Source organism: Asterias amurensis, chromosome 15, assembly GCF_032118995.1.
Source record: "Asterias amurensis chromosome 15, ASM3211899v1".
Taxonomy (NCBI): Eukaryota; Metazoa; Echinodermata; class Asteroidea; order Forcipulatida; family Asteriidae; genus Asterias; species Asterias amurensis.
In genome coordinates, this window is record NC_092662.1 from 6,711,864 (window position 1) to 6,734,788 (window position 22,925).

The window sequence follows — 22,925 nt, forward strand, 5'->3', positions numbered from 1 at the left end:
AGGATTCCCCCATGTGACGTCATTATTATTTCTAGCAACAGCTGATACCGATACCGGTGGCGGACGGATCGTTCTTCATTTCGCGGATTTCCGATTAAGTACACGTAAAGTAATCATTACCCTCCATTCCAGAGAAGTTTCAACAGCAGTAGAAGACATGGAGACACACTTTGAGGATCCACACTTTGTTCTGTAGTGTCACTATCATACTCAATGTAGTTTGTTTGACATCAATCAAGAACACAAGATTCTTGTCAAGAAGGTTTTGTAACGTGTGTTATTTTTGGTAAGTAGGCCTACCTTTTTTTATTTTTTTTATTCACTGCTTTCCTTCTTATTCTTATTCTTATTCTTTATTTGGCCAGTAAAAAATAACAATATACAAGCAGACAGTATGTAAAATAAATAATATAAAAACAAAAGTAAATACAAGCTTCAGCTAAACGAAGAGAAAACTGAATTTTTCATTGCCTCTTCAAGCTGTAACTACAAACATCTTGCCCATCTGACTCTCCCTATAAACAACAGCACACTCCACCCATCAACTTCCATCCGGAATCTTGGTGTTGTCTGTTAATACTATGTCGATGAGTGATCATGTCACATCAGTCTGCAAATCAGCTAACTGCCACCTCCGAAATATTGGTAGAATCCGAAAGTACATTGAGTTGACGCTGAAGCCTGTCACGCCGCTGTTAGGGCACTTGTACTCTCCAGATTGGACTACTGCAACTCTTTGTTAAGTGGTCTCAAGCAATCTGATTTAAGCAAGTTACAAAAGATACAAAACAGAGCATCCCGTATCATCTTCTCCTACCCAAACCATGTCCCCACTTCACCACTGATCAAACAGCTGCACTGGCTCCCAGTAGAAAAACGAATAATGTTCAAATTGGCCTTAAACATGTTTAAGTGTATGTCTGGTACTTTTCCCACATACATTTCCAACTCATTAGAAACCAGGGCTACAAAGAGCAACTTACGTTCACAGGGCAACTTGTATATTCCTCGAACCACCAGAAAATCAGGAGACAGAGCATTTTCAGTTGCAGGCCCTAGGATGTGGAATTCCCTTCCAAACTCAACCAAAAGTTCTAGCTCTGTTACCTTGTTCAAAAGGTCTCTGAAAACATTCATTTTCAATCAGTAAATCTCGCATGCTTGGCCTGCGGTTTTAGTCAAAGAGAGTCCGGCTTTGCGCGGGACTTTCTTGGCTAAATGCTGCTAGCTTTGCCTAGTCGTGGTTTTCCTCTTGGTTTTGTTTGCATTCCCTTTTTTTTGTTTTTTCCTGTCATTCTCTGAGCGCTTTGTAACCTTAGGAAAAGGCGCTATATAAATGGTATTATTATTATTATTATTATTATTATTATTATTATTATTATTATTATTATTATTATACAAAGCAAGACAAACAGTAAGGGCACAGGAAATTACAAAACAACCCTAGTGATGGCCAGGATCAACAAAAGTATAATTAAACACTGTAGGAGTGTAGCTCAAAAGCCTGTTATTGTGTTAATCCAGTCACATAGCATAGGGAGGCAAACTAGTAATAGTATTATTATACTCTCTTTGGAAAAATAAAAACAATTTAAAGTAAATATAAATAATCTGTATATACACAGTGACAAAGCACAACTTAAAGTAACAAAACCAAAAACAAACACCAGAAATTAGACAAGCAAATAAATAAATAAACAAATTGTTAATTAAAAAATAGAAAGTTTTATAATTTAATATTATTAATTTTAGTTACCACTCTCCTCTGAATCTGATGTAAGCTCAGTATTCCAGCTAATTGTGATAACGTAACCCTGGCCTGGCGGCCGTCGGGAGGAGGGTTACGTTATCGCAACTATATTCCAGCCTCATTCATGACTTCTCGGTCATGATGATTTTTCGGAGGAGCCATACAAACTAACATGACTAACTAACAAACATGACTAAGGGCTAGCCCCACTTGTGTGTGTCCAAAGCCAGGGCAAGGCAAGCCTAAGGATTTAGCTAGCCTTGGCCACACAAGTGGGGGCTAACTGTAAAAGTGGATGATAATGGCTGCACCAAACATATGAGGTAGAACTAGAAAGTACGTGTTGAAAAAGTCCTGTCCCATCAGTTGTTCTACACAATGAATGAATGATTCAAACTTAATTAAAAGGAAGCAAAGAACCAAACTAACTACACTCGCTCGCCAGTCTTTTATAAGTAGACTGCATTATTATTAAATAAAAGACCTTGGTCATAGTTAGACCCAAGCTCAAGTACTGCGCTAGACATGAGACCAAGCCGGGGCGCTGTACTCCTTGTTTTGGCAATTTGTCATTATGCCTAGAACGACCGATATCGATATAATGACATTTTTTGGTTAAATTAAAGGCAGTGGACACTATTGGTAATTAATCAAAATAATTATTAGCACAAAACCTTTCTTGTTAGTGAGTAATAGGGAGCTGTTGATGGTATAAAACATTGTGAGAAACGGCTCCCTCTGAAGTGACCTAGTTTTTTTAGAAAGAAGTCATTTTCCACGAATTTAATTTCGAGACCTCAGATTTAGAACTTGAGGTCTCGAAATCAAGGGTGTGACAATCATGTGACAAGGGTACTGTTTTCTTTTTTTATTATTATCTCGCAACTCTGATGACCGATTGAGCTCAAATTTTCACAGGTTTGTTATTTTATGCATGTTGAGATACACCAGCTGTGAAGACTAGTCTTGACAATTACCAATAGTGTACACTGCCTTTAAAGGAGTACAGCGCCCCAGTTACCATGGTTACTGGGTCTAGCGCTAGTAGTGTATATGGGACCCACACCACCAAGAACATGAAAAATACACATGTAGACCGGAAGCAGTTCCTTCTTGGAGGACCAAGATTTGGGAAAATCTTCCATCTGGTGCCACCACTTTTTCAGTGGAAAGGTTTCCGTATGGCGTCACCACTTTTTCATTCGATAGGTCTAGTATCTAGTTTACCTTCAATCTTCAATGGTGGAATCCTTATGCAGCTATCTATAGCTATACTAGGATGAGGTATCCTTTTTTTGTAAAATTGAGTGAAAAAGTGGTGGCGCCATACCAAGATTTGTGTGGAAAGACTCCCGTTGGAAGAGTCTCCTCAATGATCAATAGATTACAATGGAAGCCCTTTGGAGGAACATAGAGCCATCTCCATGTTTTCAAACACTCAGTATAAATCTGTTCATCATTAAAACTGCTATCGACGCGGTGACCACCGTCAGCTCAAACCACAGGGAAGTCAATCTCACTAGTAAAATAATCTATCGTTCACCCACCGTTCATTCAACCAATAAGGATGAATACAAAGTGTCCTTTGTCCCAAGAACCCTCATTGAATGGCTACTTCCAGTATTCAAGACTAGGCTAGATAAAACCCAAATGACCACTTTCATGGGGAGCTAACCACTAAATGTTGTTCACTTGCCAAACCACACCTGCAACTTACGTACATTGTACATGTATATCCCGTGAGGAGTTTGATGCAGTACTTTACAGACAAGACAGATACAGATACAGAAATATCACTGACTTTATTAGCTGAGTGACTGACACAAACTTTAATGAAATTATTTTCATGCCTGTCACAGAAACAAAAATCCTACCAAATTGCTGATGTAAATAAAAAATAATAATAAAATTGCCAATATATGGGAAACGAAACAGGTCAACTAGGCCTTTGTGTAATGTACCCAGCCAGATGTCAACTCATCTAGAAGTACCCAATCCAGTCAACAACTCAAGGTTTATTTCCATCATAAATGTTTTACTGTAGTTTGTGTTCTACATGTAAATTACTGTTTTATTTAGTTCTGCCAATTTACATGTAGCTGCTAATACTTTGTTATCGTATAAACATTTTCTGTAGTACCATTTTTCCACTAAAAGAACAAAATTGTGTAAGTTCTGAACATTTTTTTTTAAAAAGTCAAGAGGAAACGAAAGAAATAATCAGTTCAAACAATCATCCTTCATTTTTCCAATAAAATATAATGCGTCCAATCCGATTATTGAAATAGAATTACTTGCCCCTATTTTTATTACATAAAAAATTTAAACATTATCAGTAAGATTTAAATAGGCCTACTAAGAAATAGAGAATTGACATTTCATCTGGGATACCAATCATGTTTGTATTCAAATGATATTCATCATAAAACCAATAGGCTGAAGTGAGATTGAGTGTATGGCAGACCACTAAACTTGTTTGTCCCATCGATTTTGTAAATATTGGGGTTTTTTGTCACTCTGCCAATGCCACAACAAAAAGAACTTTTGTTGGCATACTGTATGTACCGGATATTGACAGAAAGTTTGTTGAACTCAGTGTTGTTAGATGATTGTAGCATGGATTGCACATTCTGAACGACTGCACTTTAACAAAAGTTTGTTGAACCCAAGAAACTTAGACCTACATTTTTTTCCCGGTTAAAGACAGTGGACACTATTGGTAACTGTCAAAGAACAGTCTTCTCACTTTGTGTGTCTCAACATATGCATAAAATAACAAACCTGTGGAAATTTGAGCTCAATCGGTCATTGAAGTTGCGAGATAATAATGAAAGAAAAAACGCCCTTTTCACACGAAGTTGTGTGCGTTTAAATGGTTGATTTCGAGACCTCAAGTTCTAAATCTGAGGTCTCGAAATCAAATTCGTGGAAAATTACTTCTTCCTCGGAAACTACGTTACTTCAGAGGGAGCCGTTTCTCACAATGTTTTATACCATCAACAGCTTCCCATTACTCGTAACCAAGTAAGGTTTTATGCTAATAATTATTTTGAGTAATTACCGATAGTGTCCACTGCCTTTAAGACTGTTGTGCAGTGTAAGCCCAATGAACAATTTTGACCTCCATGCATCAGAGCTCCATGGTAGGCCTTTTACAATACATTTGGATTTTCCAAATCAAGACTTTCAATACCGACTACCTGAAATTGTATAGTGAAAAAGTAATTTATTTCAGTTTGTACATGATAGGTGCAGTTTTGGTAAACCAACTATCATTAAAAGCAGTGGACACTATTGGTGATTACGAAGTTTTCGAGAAAGAAGTTATTTTCCCTGAATTTGATTTCGAGAACTAAGAATTAGATTTTGAGCTCCCAAAATCAAGCATCTGAAAGCACACAACTTCGTGTGACAAGGGTATTTTTTCTTTCATTGTTATCTCGCAACTACAACGACCAATATGAGTTCAAATTTTCACAGGTTTGTTATTTTGTGCATTATGTTGAGATACACCAAGTAAGAAGACTGGTCTTTGACAATTACCAAAAGTGTCCAGGCCGTTGATTTCACCAAACTCTTCCTAACTTAGGATTAATCTTAGGAATTAGGACGGGTTCAGTTCCGTATCCAAATACGTAGGACGTATTGAACCCTTCCTAAGTTAGGACGGGTTACTCGTCCTAACTCGAGATAGGATTGATCCTAGCGTTTCATGAAATCGGCTGCAGTGCCTTTAATGGAGTGTTCTTTAAAATATCAAAGACAAATCGTTGTCCTTGGAATGTTGGGATTAATTGTTGACACTGCCATTCATATACTGGATGTGGTAATATTTACTGTAAAGTAATCAGCACTAAAGATCAGTAAATACAGTTTAAATCTATGTCTGTAGCTGCATAGGTACAAAGATCACCGCTCAGGTGGGGCTGATGTGTACATTTATATGTTCACAATTCACATTGTGAAAAGTTAAATATTAATTAACTTTTAGTGCTTGCTTTTCATGTACATGTAGTACTATAGCATCTATTGAAAAGCCTCAAGAGTGATAAGTTCTAGTTTCATATTTGAAAATATCCAAACCATGGGTTGAAGATTGGTCTAATTCCTCCACGGTAAGTGCCTACATCTTGATATTAAAAACAATCTGTAGTTCTGAATTCTTTTGTTACCGTTTGGCCTACTTTCTTTGGATGCAGTATAATCCATGGACAGAAGAGTGAAATTGGACAGCTGCCAATACAAACTTGCATCAGCGCCAAATCTCCATTTCGGGGTATTTAACCAAGGTTGTTGATTGGTAGAACACAATAAAGTAACATGTTTACTTTTTGTGCCAACCAAACCTTCATGATCGACGCCTGCCAAAAAGAGTCGTAGAGGTTTGTAGTCATAAATAAAAGTCCTGTAATAGTCAGTGCCACAAGTCATGGTTAATTCTAGTCAGAAGTTGGTAAGTTTGGGAACGGTTTGTACTGGTATGTGTGTGTTGGTTTGTCAATTAGTTTTTTAGAATTAAGCTCCATGTTGAAGGTTGATATTTGTCTACGTGAGGCAATACCCTCTTTACAGTCACCAGAGTGATCTTAGAAAATCTTCTTCCGCATAAATAAGTGCATTCGTAATAATTTTGACCCTTTTTCAAAAAAAATTTTGATGTTCATTTTTCATCACTTGTCTGTGATGATCCGGGCCCAATTTTATGGTACTAACGGAAGCATGGAATTCTGTGCTTATAAATGTGTACTTCACGGGTTAGCGGGGAATATTGCTTGTGCCTGTGTGTACTGCACGCCACTTGGCTTTCTAATGCTTACACAGTAGCGCAGAAATTTGGCGCTTGCCTGTAAGCAGAGAATGGTGATTGTAAGTGGAATTGGCGGTAAGCAGAGCCATGAAATTGGGCTATGTACACCCAGTGGTATTTATGACATCATGCTATAAATTCACATCATAAAAAATCAGGTGATCTCATAAAACATCATTCTGTACAGGTGTCTCTTGCAAGCATGGACTACTCTAACTTTTATTATGTGCTTCTTCAAGTCTGATGGACTCGTACTTTCTGTCTGTTGTTTTCAGGTGCCATGACAACGTTACAACAGATCCCACTGAAGGAATAACTTCATATCTGATTTTCATGAGTAGGTCTTAAGATGTTAAAAGGAGTCTCTCGCTTTCTCACCATGATGCAATCATCGGCTTCAGATGTCTGTCCAGCAAATTGTTCTGGACATGGAGATTGCATAGAAGGACTTTGCATCTGCCAGGTATGCCATGTAATAAGGAAATAAACCATGTAATTTGTTTTGTTAGTGTTTGTAATTTTGAATGCTGGTTCAGTACGATTTTAATTTTTTAGAAATCATTGCCTAGGATCACAAAAGGCCGAGTCACACTGCAGCGATAACAACACAAAAAGAATGCATTCTTTTGGTTGGATTGCTCCACACAGATTACGCACTTATTCAACCAATTGAGGGCGTGCAGTTTTAACTTTCTTGTTTTCGTTCTCGTTATCGAGGCCTGTGTAACCAGGCCTAAATTCTCAGTACACAGATGACACATCACCCTGTACGGCAATCTGTGCGAGTGTCTTAGTTTTAAGTCTAAAAGAGACAGACAATCCTACTTCCAATAACTTTTCATGCCTTCAAGGATTAATCTATTTTCCCGAATGTTTTTCACTTCTCAGTTGGAATACCAAGGCACAGAGTGTGGAGATTTCAACAGCGCTTATTTCATTGCATTTGGTCTCATCTTCTACATGCTGTCTGCTTGCTGTACAATACAACTGGTAACTTCAATTATTTTGGGGGGTTGAACAAAGACAAATTGACAAATTGGCAAAAGACAAATTGACTCGAGCAAGATTTGAGCAACAACCTACCTATCTAGCCCTATGTTCGTGGTCTCCCTATTTTGTCAATATCTTTGTTTCCACTCAAAGTCAATTTGTCTTTGTTCACACCCAAATTCTTAAAAAATGTACTCAGTTAGTTTTTCTTGTGGTTTATTGTTCGATGTTATCAAATATTTTGATTAATAATTGCCCAGATATCTTGGCTCTTGATAAGGTTTCTGACATTTATTTTGTTTTACCTAATATTCCAACTGTTCAGTAAAACACAGACAATGTTTTCATGGTTGTAGTTTAAAATTCTAATCAACGAAGTGAGACCCATTCATTGTTGTAGTTGGTCATCCATAGTTTGAAACAAGACAACTCTCTCATAGTTTAGCCTTGCTTTGGAAAACATTAAGTAGTAAATACCTTTTATTATAATTAAATAAGACAGTTTTATGTTGAGGCTTTTTGTATAAGGCATACTTGATTCCACTTAAAGTTACAGCAAACTTCTTTGTATCATAAAACTTAAGAAAATAGAGTTAGCTGTTGCAAACAACTAACCAACCAGTTCTAAACTTGAGGCCTCAAAATCAAATACGTGGATAATTACTTCTTTATCGAAAAATACATTACATGTACTTCAGAGGAAGCCATTTCTTACAAGGTTTTATACTATCAACCTCTCCCTATTACTACTTACCAATTAAGGTTTTATGCTAATAATTATTTTGAGTAATTGCCAATAGTGTCCACTGCCTTTTATGCAAAAAATAGTTAATGGCCTGGCGTTTCGACCCTAGCAGAGTCTTTCTCGAAGGCTAAATGACAACACAGCAAACATGAACAGGTAACTAAGTGAAACATAGGCAGTGACGTGGAAATACATGAACACTTCTCAGACTTATAAACCATGTTTACTATTAATTTTGAGAAAATATTTCAACTTTCTTGTTGCAGATTCTATGTATCCAGTCAGATTTCCATCGTTTGAAGAATCCATCCGTCTATCGAGCCTTAAGAGTCACAACTCAAAAACTTCTGTATTTTCTGGTTATTATCGCTGCACTGAGTCGAGCTTTGTATTTCTCATTAAAAGTAAGAACATAAATAGTGTGGGTCTTGTAGGAGCAGAAAAGGACAGCTAACAAAGTATGGCACTAATTCTCGAGCTATCGATTTCACCAAACTCTTCCTAACTTAGGACTAATATTAGGACTTAGGACGGGTTCAGTTCCGTATCCAAACACGTGGGATGCATTGAACCCATCCTAAGTTCGGACGGGTTACTCGTCCTAACTCGAGTTAGGATTATTCCTTGCGTCCTGCAGGGGCCCTAACTTGGGACTAGTCCCAGGAGATATAAAAAACGTATGGCTAGTCCTACATGTAAGTTAGGACGAGTTAGTCGTCATAACTAGAGATAAGACTAGTCTTAACTCTTTTTGAAATCCACCCCAGGTCCGGGGAAAATGAGTCCATGTTTGTTTTTTAATTGTAAATAGTAAATTCCATTTATATGATGATGTCTACACAGAGATAAACCTTGTCTCTGTAGCAGTTTGAGCATCTGATTTGCTGATTGACAGCTCATTTTATGGGTCTCGGTTTCACAGAGCACTAAGGTTCATCTTGAGATGAACTGTCGGATTCTTAATGCCTTTTCACACTGTCCAAAATGTCGGGGTCAGAAATTTTGTTCGACCCGTTTCACACTAAAAATGTCAATTCGCCTCCAATCCGGGTAGCATGCTCTAGCCGGATTGAAATCAACCCTGGCAGGGACTAGGGTTCGAAATTGCATTTTTTTGGTTCATGTAATGACCAGTGTGAATGTTGCTTATCTCTGATCCGTGTCCAAAAGAAGCGAGGCTAAACCGGGAGGACCCTGGTAGGTTTAAAAGTGGTTCAAAATGGAGGTAGTCTGAAATTTGAAAAGGCCTTTACTTACATGTAATATCTGTCAATAGCTTTTTTTGTGAAATCTGCCCCAGCTATTCATGATTATGGATATTTTTATTTCCCACTTCAAGTTATTAAAATGCATTCTTTGCTTACACTGCTAATTGCAGAAGTTTGGCACGTATCTTAAGTAGTCTTAACCAGAATTTCCCTAGTAAGCAGAACCATTAACTTGCCAAACATCTGTTACGAATTTCTTGCCAGCATTTTAGAGTTATATTTGACTTCAAACTTTTGTTGTTTCTTTCTCAGAAATATTTACCGGATACTTGGGCTGATAACATGCTTAGCATGTATTATCCACTCCTGCTGTCCTGCCTGTCATTAGTGGTGTGTTTTTGGGCTGAGGTAGGTTTCTCTTCTTTAGATAGTAGGCACTGGACACTATTGGTAATTACTCTAAATAAATGTAAGCATAAAAACTTACTAGGTAAGCAATGGAGGGCTGTTGATAGTAGAAAACATGGTGAGAAACAGCTCCCGGAAGTGACGTTTTTGAGAACAAAGTAATTTCTCGCTAAAATATTTGAATTGATTTTGAGACCCCAGCTGAGGTCTCTAAATCAAGTATCTGAAAGCACACAACTTCATGCGACAAGGGTGTTTTTTCTTCCATTATTCTCTTCACAGGCTTGTGCATATGTTGAGATACACCAAGTGAGAAGACTTGTCTTTGAAATCGCGTTTATTTTAATCTCTTCATCCAATCAATGATATCTTGACTTCCACTGTTGAACGACACAATTTTGTTTCTGGTGTTGGAATCATATCTGAATAGAACACACTTTAAAGGGGCTGTATTTATGATCAAAGCAGGCCAGTGGCTGACACATAGAGTTATAACCCAGTTAAGCCCAGTTCCTACTTCATGCGAATGCGATACAAATGTTTACGTCACAAATTCGCAACAAAATTCGCACGAGTTGAGTGGTGCTTAACTCGCATTCACATTTGCAGGAAGTATGAACAGGGCTTAACTGCAGGGTCACACCCTCCCTCTGGGGAGCGCACCCACACATGTATGAACTGGGGGAGCATTTATAATCCAATGCACAGCCACAGGAAAGCTTTGATCCTGACAACACAGCCCAATTAGAGCACAAATTTAATTGGAGATCATGTTACTTGTACTCTAATGCCTTGCTACATAGTTGCTACAGCAAAGCTCACCAATATCCTGACCATCAAAGAACCTGCAAATATCGTTAATAAACCTGACGTTTTGACCTTTGATCTTGTCTTGCAGGCATTCCACGTCTCTGGTAAACAACACAACAATCCGGGCTTCTTGAGTAAAAGTTACCTGTTTTTCCTACTCTTCAATATTCTTCTGTACATGTTATTGTTTGCCGAGTTTGTCACCATGGAAACGTCCTCATTGGATTACAATCTTCTTAGAAACATCTTTAATGGTTGCTACGCTGGACTTATGACCATAGAGGTGTTCTTCTTTCTTGTGTATGGAGTCGAAGTATTTTTCAAGGTAGTTGACTTAAACTTGTTTCATGATCCATACTATTTTATTGAGAAACAAAAAGTTTGCTTTTTTAAAGAGAGCATGTACAATGTATATTGAAAAGAACCTGTTTCATTGATTCTTTTAATTAAAATTGGGTTGTCATGGCTGAGCGGATAACAGCACCAAACTCAAGCTCTGGTGTTTCTGTTTAGCAGAGTGTGGGTTCGAATCCCGGTCATTACACTTGTATCCCTGAGCAAGACACTTTACTACAGTTGCTTCTCTCCAACCAGGGGTAAATGGGTACCTGTGAGGGCAGATATGGTTGTTGTGGTTGGTTTAGCTTAGTGCACTACATATTTGGCGGCACAGGCTGTATACTCCCAGGGAGTTGAGATGGTTTAAGGAATGGAATGGTCCAGTGACCAGGGGTAATAATGTTGGCACCGCTTTGAGACATGGTGTATAAAGCGCTATATAAAAACGATGGGATTTTTTATTTTTCAGATTAAAGGAGCATTTACAACTATTCAGCATTCTTCCAGCAGTCAGTCTACTAATCCAGCCCACAGTCCATCGAGTGGTAATTCTATTGATCGTATTGACAGTGAATCTACTAGCTTATCCAATGGTCAATCATTGGATATAAGCGTCATGCATCAATCACGCATTGGGATGCTGTTCCAGGGGCTCTTGCAGATTGCTATGGTTTTATTTTTGATGTTTAACGTAACCGAACCACAGTGGAAAGAAAGGTAAGTTTTATTTTATCACTTGAGTATTTTCAATAAAACTGTGATTGTTTCGTTTCCCGTTAAGGCCGGTTTATAGTCGATCGCGCGATGGTCGCATGATAGTTGGGCGATGGTCGTGCGATGGAAATTTTGATGCGCGATCAAGAAAATCCACAGTTTTTAGGCCTCAGCGATGACTGTAAACTGTGTCGCGCGTCAAGATCTCCATCGCGCGATGCGCGACCATCGTGCGACCGACTATAAACCGGCCTTTAGAATGACAAAAGTTAGCATGCTTCGCATATATTCCTTTATATCTAGTTTTCCTTTTTGCCTTTTCCAATATAAGCAGGCATGTGAGACTTCCTCTTTTCATCTGATTTCCACTTTTTAGGTTTTGATTTTCCTCTTTTTTTTTCCTTCACTCTCTGTGTACAAAAGCACAGGAATATTATTTGTTCCTCTTTTTTTCTTACCCGGTTTTCTTTTTTCCTCTTTTTTCATGGATACGTACTCACATGCCTATGTACATGTATAAGGCATGTCCACTACTCATCATTTATGAATGATTTAAAATTGTTTATATAATTTGTCCAATAGGAGACTTTTGAGCATGCGCGCGTATGCTCAATGTTGTGCGCGTAATCCTGAGCACGCGCAATACTGTGAAAAAGAACCATCTAAAAGTCTCCTATTGCTTGTCTCTCTTACATTCTCAACCTTTTCTTGGTTTACTTAAGCCTCTCAATTTTCAAGAAGAATGTGCATGATGTGTTCTTCCGCATCATTGAAGTGGGTCTCGCTCTCTGGTTTCCATGTGTCTTATGGAGGTGCAGAAGTCCAGGATCATTGTGGATGTTGAATCCTACAAGATTATTCAGACAGACGAGAGATGAAGAAAAATCACAGGTGAACAATTTTTACGTGGTGAGGTATCAATATAATTATATTTGGTTTGCAGTAACACCATGTGTGTCTACTTGCCAGGTAGAGTTTGTTTTTTTAGATAACTGTCTTGCTATATATTCTACTACCGCGGAGTAGATTTATCGTATTGTTCGGGAGACTTCTCAGTTCTGAAAAGAACTGACCTGCTTTTTAACTACCACCTGGGCGGAATGTATAGGAAATTGGCTGGGACTACTACTATAGCTTTTATACGATCGTTATTAACTGCACTACCACGGAATTAGTTCTTTAATTGGTCTCAACTACATGTACCTTGCTCTAGTCATAGTCAGTCTCCTAAATAAATAGTTGAACTAAAGATATATTTTGCTACAATAATTTTTACTTTAATTTCTGACGGATTGCTTCACATTAGAAATTTGGTAATGGACACCAAGTGAAAATATATTTTCAATGAGTGTTTTTTATGACCGGGGAAAACGGTTTTCATTTTCACATGATGAATAAATCAATCTAATATAATCTAATCTAATCTAAAAAGTGATAAAGTTTGTGACCTCCTTAGCCAAATTCATTTGGCACATAACAAAGTCACAAAGGCTTTGTGATTAGAAATTAAACACATTTAGAGATTTTAAAGATTTGTTGTTTTTCCTTTTGAATTTTCTTATAGGGTATAAAGAAGGAGGAAGATTGGTTGTTATGTCGTAAACGTGCTCCGACCTACGACTCTACTTCAGATAGAGCCAGAGTAGAGAAAGGTCAGTGACCCCATTATGGATTGAGATTGATGTTCAAAGTATAACCTAGTCTCCCTAAACAGAAGACGACAATGATATACAAGGCATCTTATTGTTCATCAGAGTAATCTGAGTTTCTCTAAGCAGACAATAACTGCAGCTATTTTATGGTGTGTCTAGGCTACGCAGTAAAGAGCATAAGACACAAACTTTGGTGTTTCTGATCAGCAGAGTGTGGGTCCGAGGCCTGGTTGTGGCACTTCCTAGAGCAAGAAACTTTACTATAATCGCTTTATCCTTCGGATGGAACATTAAGCCATAGGTCCCATGTACTAGGATTCATAGTGCATGTTAAAGAACCCACAACACTTATCATGAAAGAGTAGGGGCTAAGCCCGGTGTTTCTGGTTAACATAGCAAGCACCCTTGTTTATAGGTTTCCTCGGGCTTTTTGAGCTACAGAGATTAAGTTTGCTTACAAGGCATCCTTGGTTTCATCACCAGAATATTGTTATTAGTCAGATCTGTTACAGAAGGCACTGCTTTTTGGAACAGCAAGGATCCTGAAAAAAGACCCTTGAGATCTAAGGCTGTGGGACGTAGCCCGACTGGAGGAGTTACTGGCACAAAGGAAAATGTTATCTTTCTTTTGTATGCTGTGATAAGATGAATAATGATTTAATAGATGTTAAATTTGCATCGGGGATAAACAATATTCATTTTGGTTTTTACCCATATACACCGATGTCTGTTTGCACTGTATACTCGGTACTTACCCAAGTTCTGTGAAAAAAATCACAGGCATATTACTCAGGTGGGATTCTAACCCACGGCCTTTGCAATTCTAGAGCAGTGTCATACCAACTGAACCACCGAGATTGCCCGGTGGCTAAAGGCAGTTCAAATCATTCGAATAATGATACTGACCATGATCTATTTTTGTTCACAGAGGTTGAGTGTTGGATTTGTTATGATCCTCATCGAACTGATGCAGGACCTATGATACAACCATGTCAATGTAAAGGGGATGTAGCTTATGTTCATCATGACTGTCTTAAGAGATGGCTAATGGAGGTAAGATGGAAGGAGGTTTCAAAAAAACATTCCAGGTTTTAGATGGTCCAGTGGTTAGACTGCAGGACTTGCAATCACAAGGTTGTGGGTTCGAATCTAGCCTATGATACAACCATGTCAATGTAAAGGGGATGTAGCTTATGTTCATCATGACTGTCTTAAGAGATGGTTAATGGAGGTAAGATGGAAGGAGGTTTCAAAAAACATTCCAGGTTTTAGATGGTCCAGTGGTTAGACTGCAGGACTTACAATCACAAAGTTGTGGGTTCGAATCTAGCCTATGATACAACCATGTCAATGTAAAGGGGACATAGCTTATGTTCATCATGACTGCCTTAAGAGATGGTTAATGGAGGTAAGATGGAAGGAGGTTTCAAAAAAACATTCCAGGTTTTAGATGGTCCAGTGGTTAGACTGCAGGACTTGCAATCACAAAGTTGTGGGTTCGAATCTAGCCTATGATACAACCATGTCAATGTAAAGGGGATGTAGCTTATGTTCATCATGACCGTCTTAAGAGATGGTTAATGGAGGTAAGATGGAAGGAGGTTTCAAAAAACATTCCAGGTTGTAGATGGTCCAGTGGTTAGACTGCAGGACTTACAATCACAAGGTTGTGGGTTCGAATCCAGCCAATGATACAACCATGTCAATGTAAAGGGGATGTAGCTTATGTTCATCATGACTGTCTTAAGAGATGGTTAATGGAAGTAAGATGGAAGGAGGTTTAAAAAAACATTCCAGGTTGTAGATGGTCCAGTGGTTAGACTGCAGGACTTACAATCACAAGGTTGTGGGTTCGAATCCAGCCAATGATACAACCATGTCAATGTAAAGGGGATGTAGCTTACGTTCATCATGACTGAATTAAGAGATGGTTAATGGAGGTAAGATGGAACTAGGTTTCAACAAAAAATTCCAGGTTGTAGATGGTCCAGTGATTAGACTACATGACTTGCAATCAAAAGGTTGTGGGTTCAAATCCTATCGATCTGTCTACTGATTTCCCAATGATTAGAATGGAATAAGTATTGTCGTCTAGTTACTGAATCACCCTATCTTGATTTGTGCAACTGGCAATCATAGACGTTAAACCAATGTTCCTTTAAACCAATGTTAGTATGGGAGAGATTGGCTGCTCCCAGCATGGTGTTTAATCCCCTTGTAGTTGTGGGGAGAGTTCTCTCGATGGGAAGATCATCTAAGAGACAAACAAACAAACAAACATTCATGATAAGTAGATTTACAAGTAATAAATGTATAGACGGTAAATCATTAGATAGTCTCATACAATGTTTGGTTTCATTTCTTTTCATTCATGGTTTTGAAGTCAATCTCTTTGAAATTCTTTTATATTTAAGTTGAATTTTATCTGTTTCAAATTTAAAGGGTATTACTGTATTATGTACTTTTTCCTAACAAAAAACACAATGTCCACAGATTTACATTAAACTTACACAGTTTGAAGATTATGATAGTAGAAAGCTTCCCTTGAAATTTTACTTACTGAGGTGCTGTAGTTTTTGAGAAATAAATAATTTCCGTCTCAGTTTTAGCATGTAAAAGCGTATTAACCAGTTATGCTATGGTTTTGGTATAATATCATAACTGGTTAAGGGGATTTTACATGCTAAAATAATTTTAGTCTCATGAGACCAAAATTATTTTGTGACTTGTTTTACTAATTTCTCAAAAACTACACAACCTTAGTTAGTAATATTTGAAGGGAAGCTTTCCACTATCATTATCTTCAAACCCTGTAAGTTTAATGTAAATCTGTGGACATTGTAAAAAAGTACCCGAATCCTTTAACCTATTAAATGATATGGCTTGTATTATTTTGTTGTTGTTTTTGTAATGCTGTCTCTTTTTAAAGCTCATCTTCTATTTTTGTTTTCTCCTTAGTCTGCCGATAACCCAGAAGCGTTACATTGCACAGTTTGCAAATCACAGGTATGTATTGGAGAATGCAGGCATTGAACTAGCCTTTCCTCAAGCTAAGACAAAAGCTGTGTAGCTACAAAGCATTGGGAAAGGGAGACCACATGCGCGTACCAGTGGAAAAACCACAAGGCATTTTCTAACTTAATTTTGAATTGTTATTGTTGAGTTATTCATAAAGATTCAAACATAAATTGTTCACCCCAATTACAATGCTTAAAGGGACACGTTGCCTTGGATCGGACGAGTTGGTCTATAAAAAAGCATTTGTAACCGTTTGTTATAAAATGCATATGGTTGGAAAGATGTTGTAAAAGTAGAATACAATGATCCACACAAATTTGCCTCGAAATTGCGTGGTTTTCCTTTTACTGTGCGAACTAACAAGGTCGGCCATTTATGGGAGTCAAAAAATTAACTCCCATAAATGGCCAACCGTGTTAGTCGACGAGGTAAAAGGAAAACCATACAATTTCGAGGCATGTTTGTGTGGATCATTGTATTCTACTTTTACAACATCTTTTCAACCATATGCATTTTATAACAAACGGTTACAAACGCTTTTCAAAGACCAACTCGACCGATCCAAGGCAACGTGTTCCTTTAATAGGGTGATGTATGCGAACCCCATTGCTGTTGTTGCCCTTGTATACATTGTGAAATCAGAGTAAATGTATAAAGGTATCGACAGTTATGGCTGTGGAAGTGTTGTGGCTGAGCATCGAATTCAAACTCCGGTGTATCTGATCAACAGAGTGTGGGTTTGAATCCCCAGCTGTGACACTTGTGTCCTTAAAGCAAGACACTTAACCATTGCTTCATCCTTCAGATGGGACGAAAAGCTGTTGGTCCCATGTGTTGTGTAACGCATGTAAAAGAACCCAGTACACTTATCAAAAAGAGAAGGGGTTTCGCCTTGGCGTTCCTGGTGGTGGTTGCCTCTATGCGCCTGAGCACCTTGTAAACCCTTATAAGGTGCTACATAATTGGTTCTCAGAATTCAATAACCTATCTTTCTGAAAGTTTGTATATACTCAGCGCCTTGAGTACCTTGTTTGGCAGATCCATGCGCTATATAAGACTTTGATATTATTATGGCCACCATGGTTTGGACTTATTTTCTTGGTAATATAACAAGTGATTGAATCGTTTTGTTTAACAGTACCAGTTGAAGACAGGTTCCATGTGTTTCTTGAGAGGGTTTCAGTTGAAGCATGGATTTTTTACAGCAACATCTATTTGTCTAATGGCTGCTAGTCCGGCATTAGTGTATCTAGTCATCCAGAGAAACCCATCTAATGCAGCTAGTATCATCTCAATTGGAGCTTGTATTCTCCTGGAAATGATCTTCTTGAAGTAAGTGGAAGCAATACAGAAAGGTTTGTGGTAACACCATGTCATGACTATCTCTAATGAGTTGGGGTGGTTCTGAAAAGAACCGTTGGTTTCAACTCCTGCTAAGTGGAAGCAGTTTCATCTTGGTTTTACCCATATACATTATACAATTGTTGCACGCTGTGACTGGGGTCCATGGCGTTTTGTACACCCGAGGGGGCAAATGGCACCTGAGACGAAGCCAAGGGTGCCATTTGCCACCGAGGGTGTGCAAACCCATGGACCCCAGTCACAGCGTGCAACAATTGTTTTGTTATACCTTGGTAACATTTGTTATTCCTCTTCTTGAGTTCTGTTGTCATATTCAAACATTATTACTACGGAGTATTCATTGTTTAATAAGCAGTCGAACAAGAAACAATTCTTCACTGTTCCCTCGAACCCGCCGGTGGTTCGTACACAGCGCTGGAAATCGACCAATGCTGGGAACGATCAAGGTGATGTACACCGGTGTACGGTGATGTACACCGGTGTACGGTGATGTACACCGGTGTACATAACTTTTTATGTTACCCGACCCCCGAGCCATGTAACATGCGTTTTTGTTGCACGTCACGTGATTGGTTCTCGACCAATTAAACTTCACAGTTTGTTATCGAGGTATAACAGTATTTCTTGTTTGTTATTTCAGAGATGAGAAACCTTAGATTTTATCTGAATTTAGACCTTTTTATATCTACATGTTGAAGAAAGTAGCTGTTATTTTACTTCGGATATAAAGGAATCTTGCGGTTTATGCTACTCTAGTGCTGAGGTTACTGTAATCTAGAAATCCATACGGATGGAAAACTTATCTGATCCAAATGGACGTTCAGAACTCAGTGTAAAGAACTCAGTGTACAGAACTCAGTGTATAGAACTTGGTGCACAAAACTCAGTGTGCAGAACTCAGTGTGCAGAACTCAGTGTATAAGACTCGGTGAACAAGACTCAGTGAACAAAACATACCAAGTCCAAACCAACTAATTTGTTCATACAAAACTATTTTAACATGTTATGATTTGCTGTTTTAGGTATCTTGGGATCAGCTGTTGCAATGCCTACAACAGAGCCAAAATATCATCGTTTCGAATCATGGGTACTTTGGTCAACAATGGGCCTGTAACCATGGCAACTGTATCTATGGACAGTAGCATCCCTTCTCAACCTCTTCCAGTGACATCTTCAGAGTCAGCAACCATGACGATGGAACCCAAGATGGAACCAAGTGTCTCTGTTGTTTCTGTATCAGTAACATCAACCGAAACAACAGATGGCATAATGATTCATTCTAATACAATCTAATTGTTTGTACTTAGTATTCTATTTATTAGGGAAAGGGTTGGATGGGATTGAGTTTCGCGTTGATCTTGGGTATACAACTTTGTAGAACTTGTTGGTTTGTGTCACTTTACACACAAAAAAACACCAGGTTACTTGATTTAAAGGCACTGGACACTATTGGTAATTACTCAAAGTAATTGTTAGCATAAAAACTTACTTGGTAACAAGCATTGGAGAGCTGTGAGAAACGGCTACCTCTGAAGTACGTAGTTTTCGAGAAAGATGTAATTTTCCACTAAAATATTTGAACTTGATTTTGAGGTTCCTAAAATCAAGCATCTGGAAGCACACAACTTTCTGTGACAAGGGTGTTTTTTTTTCTTCTATTATTATCTTGCAACTTCCATGACCAATTGAGCTCAAATTTTCACAGGTTTGTTATTTTATGCGTATGTTGGGATGCACCAAGTGAGAAAACTGGTCTTTGGATCAAAGAATATGTTGAGTCAAACAATTTGTTTTGTTGGTTGTTTGATTTCTACATGACATTGGCAGTGAGTTAGAAAATCATGAACAATCCATGCATTAAATTTAGATTAATATTGTAATTATTGGAGAAAAAACGAGTACTATTATGTAAACATACTAACTCTGAATTGTTATCTTCTCTATTGCCAAATAAAGACTTTTTTGTATATTAAATCATATAAAGATTATACCATTAAAAGGTTAAAACATTTTGAAAACTGGATGAATGTTTATTAATTTGTTTATTAATTTGTCAGATAACATTTTGTTACATGTAGTTGGCAAATACTTAACAAATGGATTTTTGTATAACATTTTGATAAATTTTTGAATATGACGGTATATTATATAAAAGAAATGAACTTGTAAAGAGATTATTTTACAACTCTATAATTTTTGTATTGTGATTATGTATTCTCAAAGACAAACTTAAGAAGCTACATGTATTGGTTTAACTTTCTGTCCTAAAGGGTCTGGGTACTTTTTGTAACACAAAACACAATGTCCACAGATTTACATTAAACTCACACAGTCTGAAAATAATGATAGTAGAAAGCTTACCTTCAGTTATTACTTGCTGAGGTGCTGTAGTTTTTGAGAAATGATTAAAACAAGTCATGAAAATCATTTTCGTCTCGGGACCCTAACATTATTTTAGCATTTAAAACATATTTTCATTGTTGTAGTACTCATTGCTCAAAAACTACAGCACCTCAGTAAGTAATATTTAAGGGAAACTCTCTACCACCATTGTTTTCAAACTGTGTAAGTTTAATGCAAATCTGTGGACATTGTAAGTTTAATGCAAATCTGTGGACATTGTGTTTTGTGTTTCAAAAAGTACCAAACTGGACTCTTTTGTCCTTGTTTTTTTTTTTCCAGTTAAAGGAACACGTTGCCTTGGATCGGACGAGTTGGTCTATGAAAAGCGTTTGAAACCGTTTGTTATGAAATGCATATGGTTAGAAAGATGTTTAAAAAATAAAATATAATGATCCACACAAGTATCACTCAAAATTGCACGGTTTTCATTTTGCACCGCGAACTAACACGGTCGGCCATTTATGTTTTGACTCCCATAAATGGCCGACCGTGTTTGTCGACGAGGTAAAACGAAAACCACGCAATTTAGAGACATGTTTGTGTAGAACATTGTATTCTACTTTTACAACATCTTTCTAACCTTATCGATTTTGTAACAAACGGTTACAGGGTGCTTTTCAAAGACCAACTCGTCCGATCCAAGGCAACGTGTTCCTTTAATTATTGTTGTTGGATTGAATGGTTTGAGAATGAGTTTATTTGTACATTGTGTGAGGCAAGTTGTGGTGATTATGGAGTCGAAAGTTTACTGCCAAATAATGCAAAACCTTAGTTATACAATGTAAGTAGGCTTCATGGCCGGATAGATTATATCAAAGTTTGACTTATTACAGGGTTATTAAGGAGGAAAGAGATCTCATGTGTTCCAAAGAGAGTTTTGTGTATCATTGCCAACATTGAGCAATTTATTGTTTGTTTTATTGCTTTGCAAGTTTGTTACTTATTTTCAGAATAAATTAGCATATGTAAACTGCTTGCCCCAAAGAACAGTAAAAACGCTTAATAAACGCTCTTTCTGTATATATTATTAGCATTTAGTTTTTGTTTTAGCACTCCAGTTGACATGAATGAAGTGAGCTTTTTATATAACGGAAGAATGCACACATAATGCAATAATTGTCAGTAATGTTATACACACCTTTATTTACTTTCCGTCAAAATATTTACCTATAAAAATGTTATTTACAGATGATTGTTATTTAATTATGATTAATGTGATTTACAACCTCTAACTGACTGTTTTGAATAATGATTGAACCTGTTAAAGCTAATACAATTTATGTAAAAGATTATGTTAAGAAAAGAATAAAACTATTATTGGAAAAGTAAGAGTGATTAAGTTTGATTAATTTTTGTGATTTGTGCTGCCACAGAAAGCTGGAACAACTTTACCTCAATGCAGGATTTATTTTGTATAATAAATAACTCATGTAGGCAATATAAGAATCGCCCCCCCCCCAAAAAAAAAAACAAAACAAGTACGTAGAAGAACAGAACCCAACACTGACAGTAGAGTTAGGACTCATTAAAGGAACACGTTGCCTTGGATCGGACGAGTTGGTCAAAACAAAAGAGTTTGTAACCGTTTTTTATAAAATGCATATGGTTGGAAAGATGTTTTAAAAGTAGAATACAATGATCCACACAAGTTTGCCTCGAAATTGCGTGGTTTTCCTTCTACTGTGCGAACTAACATGGTCGGCCATTTATGGGAGTCAAAATTTTGACCCCCATAAATGGCCGACGTGTTAGTCGACGAGGTAAAAGGAAAACCACGCAATTTCGAGGCATGTTTGTGTGGATCATTGTATTCTACTTTTACAACATCTTTCTACCCATATGCATTTTATAAAAAACGGTTACAAACGCTTTTCAAAGACCAACTCGACCGATCCAAGGCAACGTGTTCCTTTAAGCCTGGAAAAGGATAACAACAGCAGCACTTCAAAAAAAGGGGGGCTATTTTATGATGTTAGCAGAGAGGTTATTTAGGTTTCTCCTCAGTTACACCAAGATTTATCCTCACAACCTTAATAATGCTCGCACTGTTATTCCCTAAATATTAAACGCTGATGGAACATTTTGGTTTTCGTAATGTTTTTATGAAACAAATTCTGACCATGGGCTGACCCATCTGCCCAAACGGCCCATCTCTGAAATTACTTTCTTATTATAAAGATCAATATTTATTTTATTTTTTTTCAAAACAAAATTGCAAAGGCTTATTATCATGTATTGACGTGAAACATGTCCTATGACATGACAACCAAAATGTACATGGGGCTATTCGCAATTTATTAACATGAAAAAGGGCTAGTCTTTACAACTTTGCAAAAATGAAGAGTAAGTAACAAATTCCCTAATGACAGTAGGAAGATTGTTCCAAATCATTGGCATTTGCCCTGCTTCACTGAAAGGTTTTTACATCGTTTTGTTGGCACTAACAGAATATCATTGACTTGCTTGTCTCAATAATAAATTGTTTTTGAGTTCGGTTCTGTTGTTTTGCATGCGCTGCTAAAAGTTGTTGGGTGTTTTAGTAAATAGCGCCACCTTGTGGTGTGAAGTATCTACCACTTTTTGTAGTTTCGCAAGCGCGGTTTTCGCTGGTTTCTGAGTGTACTTGTAATTGAAATAGCATTACAGTAGCAGGATACCATGCGACCAGAACAATCCAGGAAGTAATCTGTGTTTACCGTGTGTTTGCTATTGACATTTT

At 37.5% G+C, this 22,925-nt stretch overlaps 1 protein-coding gene across 5 annotated transcripts; it reads left to right on the plus strand.

Moving 5' to 3' along the window:
• The first annotated feature begins 47 nt into the window (after window positions 1-47).
• Window positions 48-20,582, plus strand: LOC139948265 (uncharacterized). 5 transcript variants are annotated; one of them, XM_071946361.1, is made up of 14 exons: window positions 48-286; window positions 5,950-6,228; window positions 6,833-7,020; window positions 7,446-7,547; window positions 8,559-8,696; window positions 9,813-9,908; window positions 10,807-11,043; window positions 11,527-11,774; window positions 12,494-12,662; window positions 13,336-13,423; window positions 14,352-14,476; window positions 16,382-16,429; window positions 17,580-17,773; window positions 18,826-20,582. In XM_071946361.1, the coding sequence occupies exons 3-14, from the start codon at window positions 6,907-6,909 to the stop codon at window positions 19,094-19,096; spliced, it is 1,830 nt and encodes a 609-aa protein (XP_071802462.1). In that variant the 5' UTR covers window positions 48-286; window positions 5,950-6,228; window positions 6,833-6,906; the 3' UTR covers window positions 19,097-20,582. The 5 variants fall into 5 exon arrangements, with proteins under 5 accessions (XP_071802462.1, XP_071802464.1, XP_071802466.1 ...); XM_071946363.1 differs by having other exon boundaries at window positions 5,950-6,203; XM_071946365.1 differs by having other exon boundaries at window positions 5,950-6,132.
• The last annotated feature ends 2,343 nt before the right edge of the window (window positions 20,583-22,925 follow it).

Excerpts from the sequence above, each read along its gene's own strand:
- LOC139948265 (XM_071946361.1), top strand. The coding sequence starts at position 6,907 with ATGTTAAAAGGAGTCTCTCGCTTTCTCACCATGATGCAATCATCGGCT. Across the intron at positions 8,697-9,812 it reads CTTTGTATTTCTCATTAAAA|AAATATTTACCGGATACTTG; the intron begins GTAAGAACATAA and ends TTTCTTTCTCAG. Across the intron at positions 11,775-12,493 it reads GAACCACAGTGGAAAGAAAG|CCTCTCAATTTTCAAGAAGA; the intron begins GTAAGTTTTATT and ends GGTTTACTTAAG.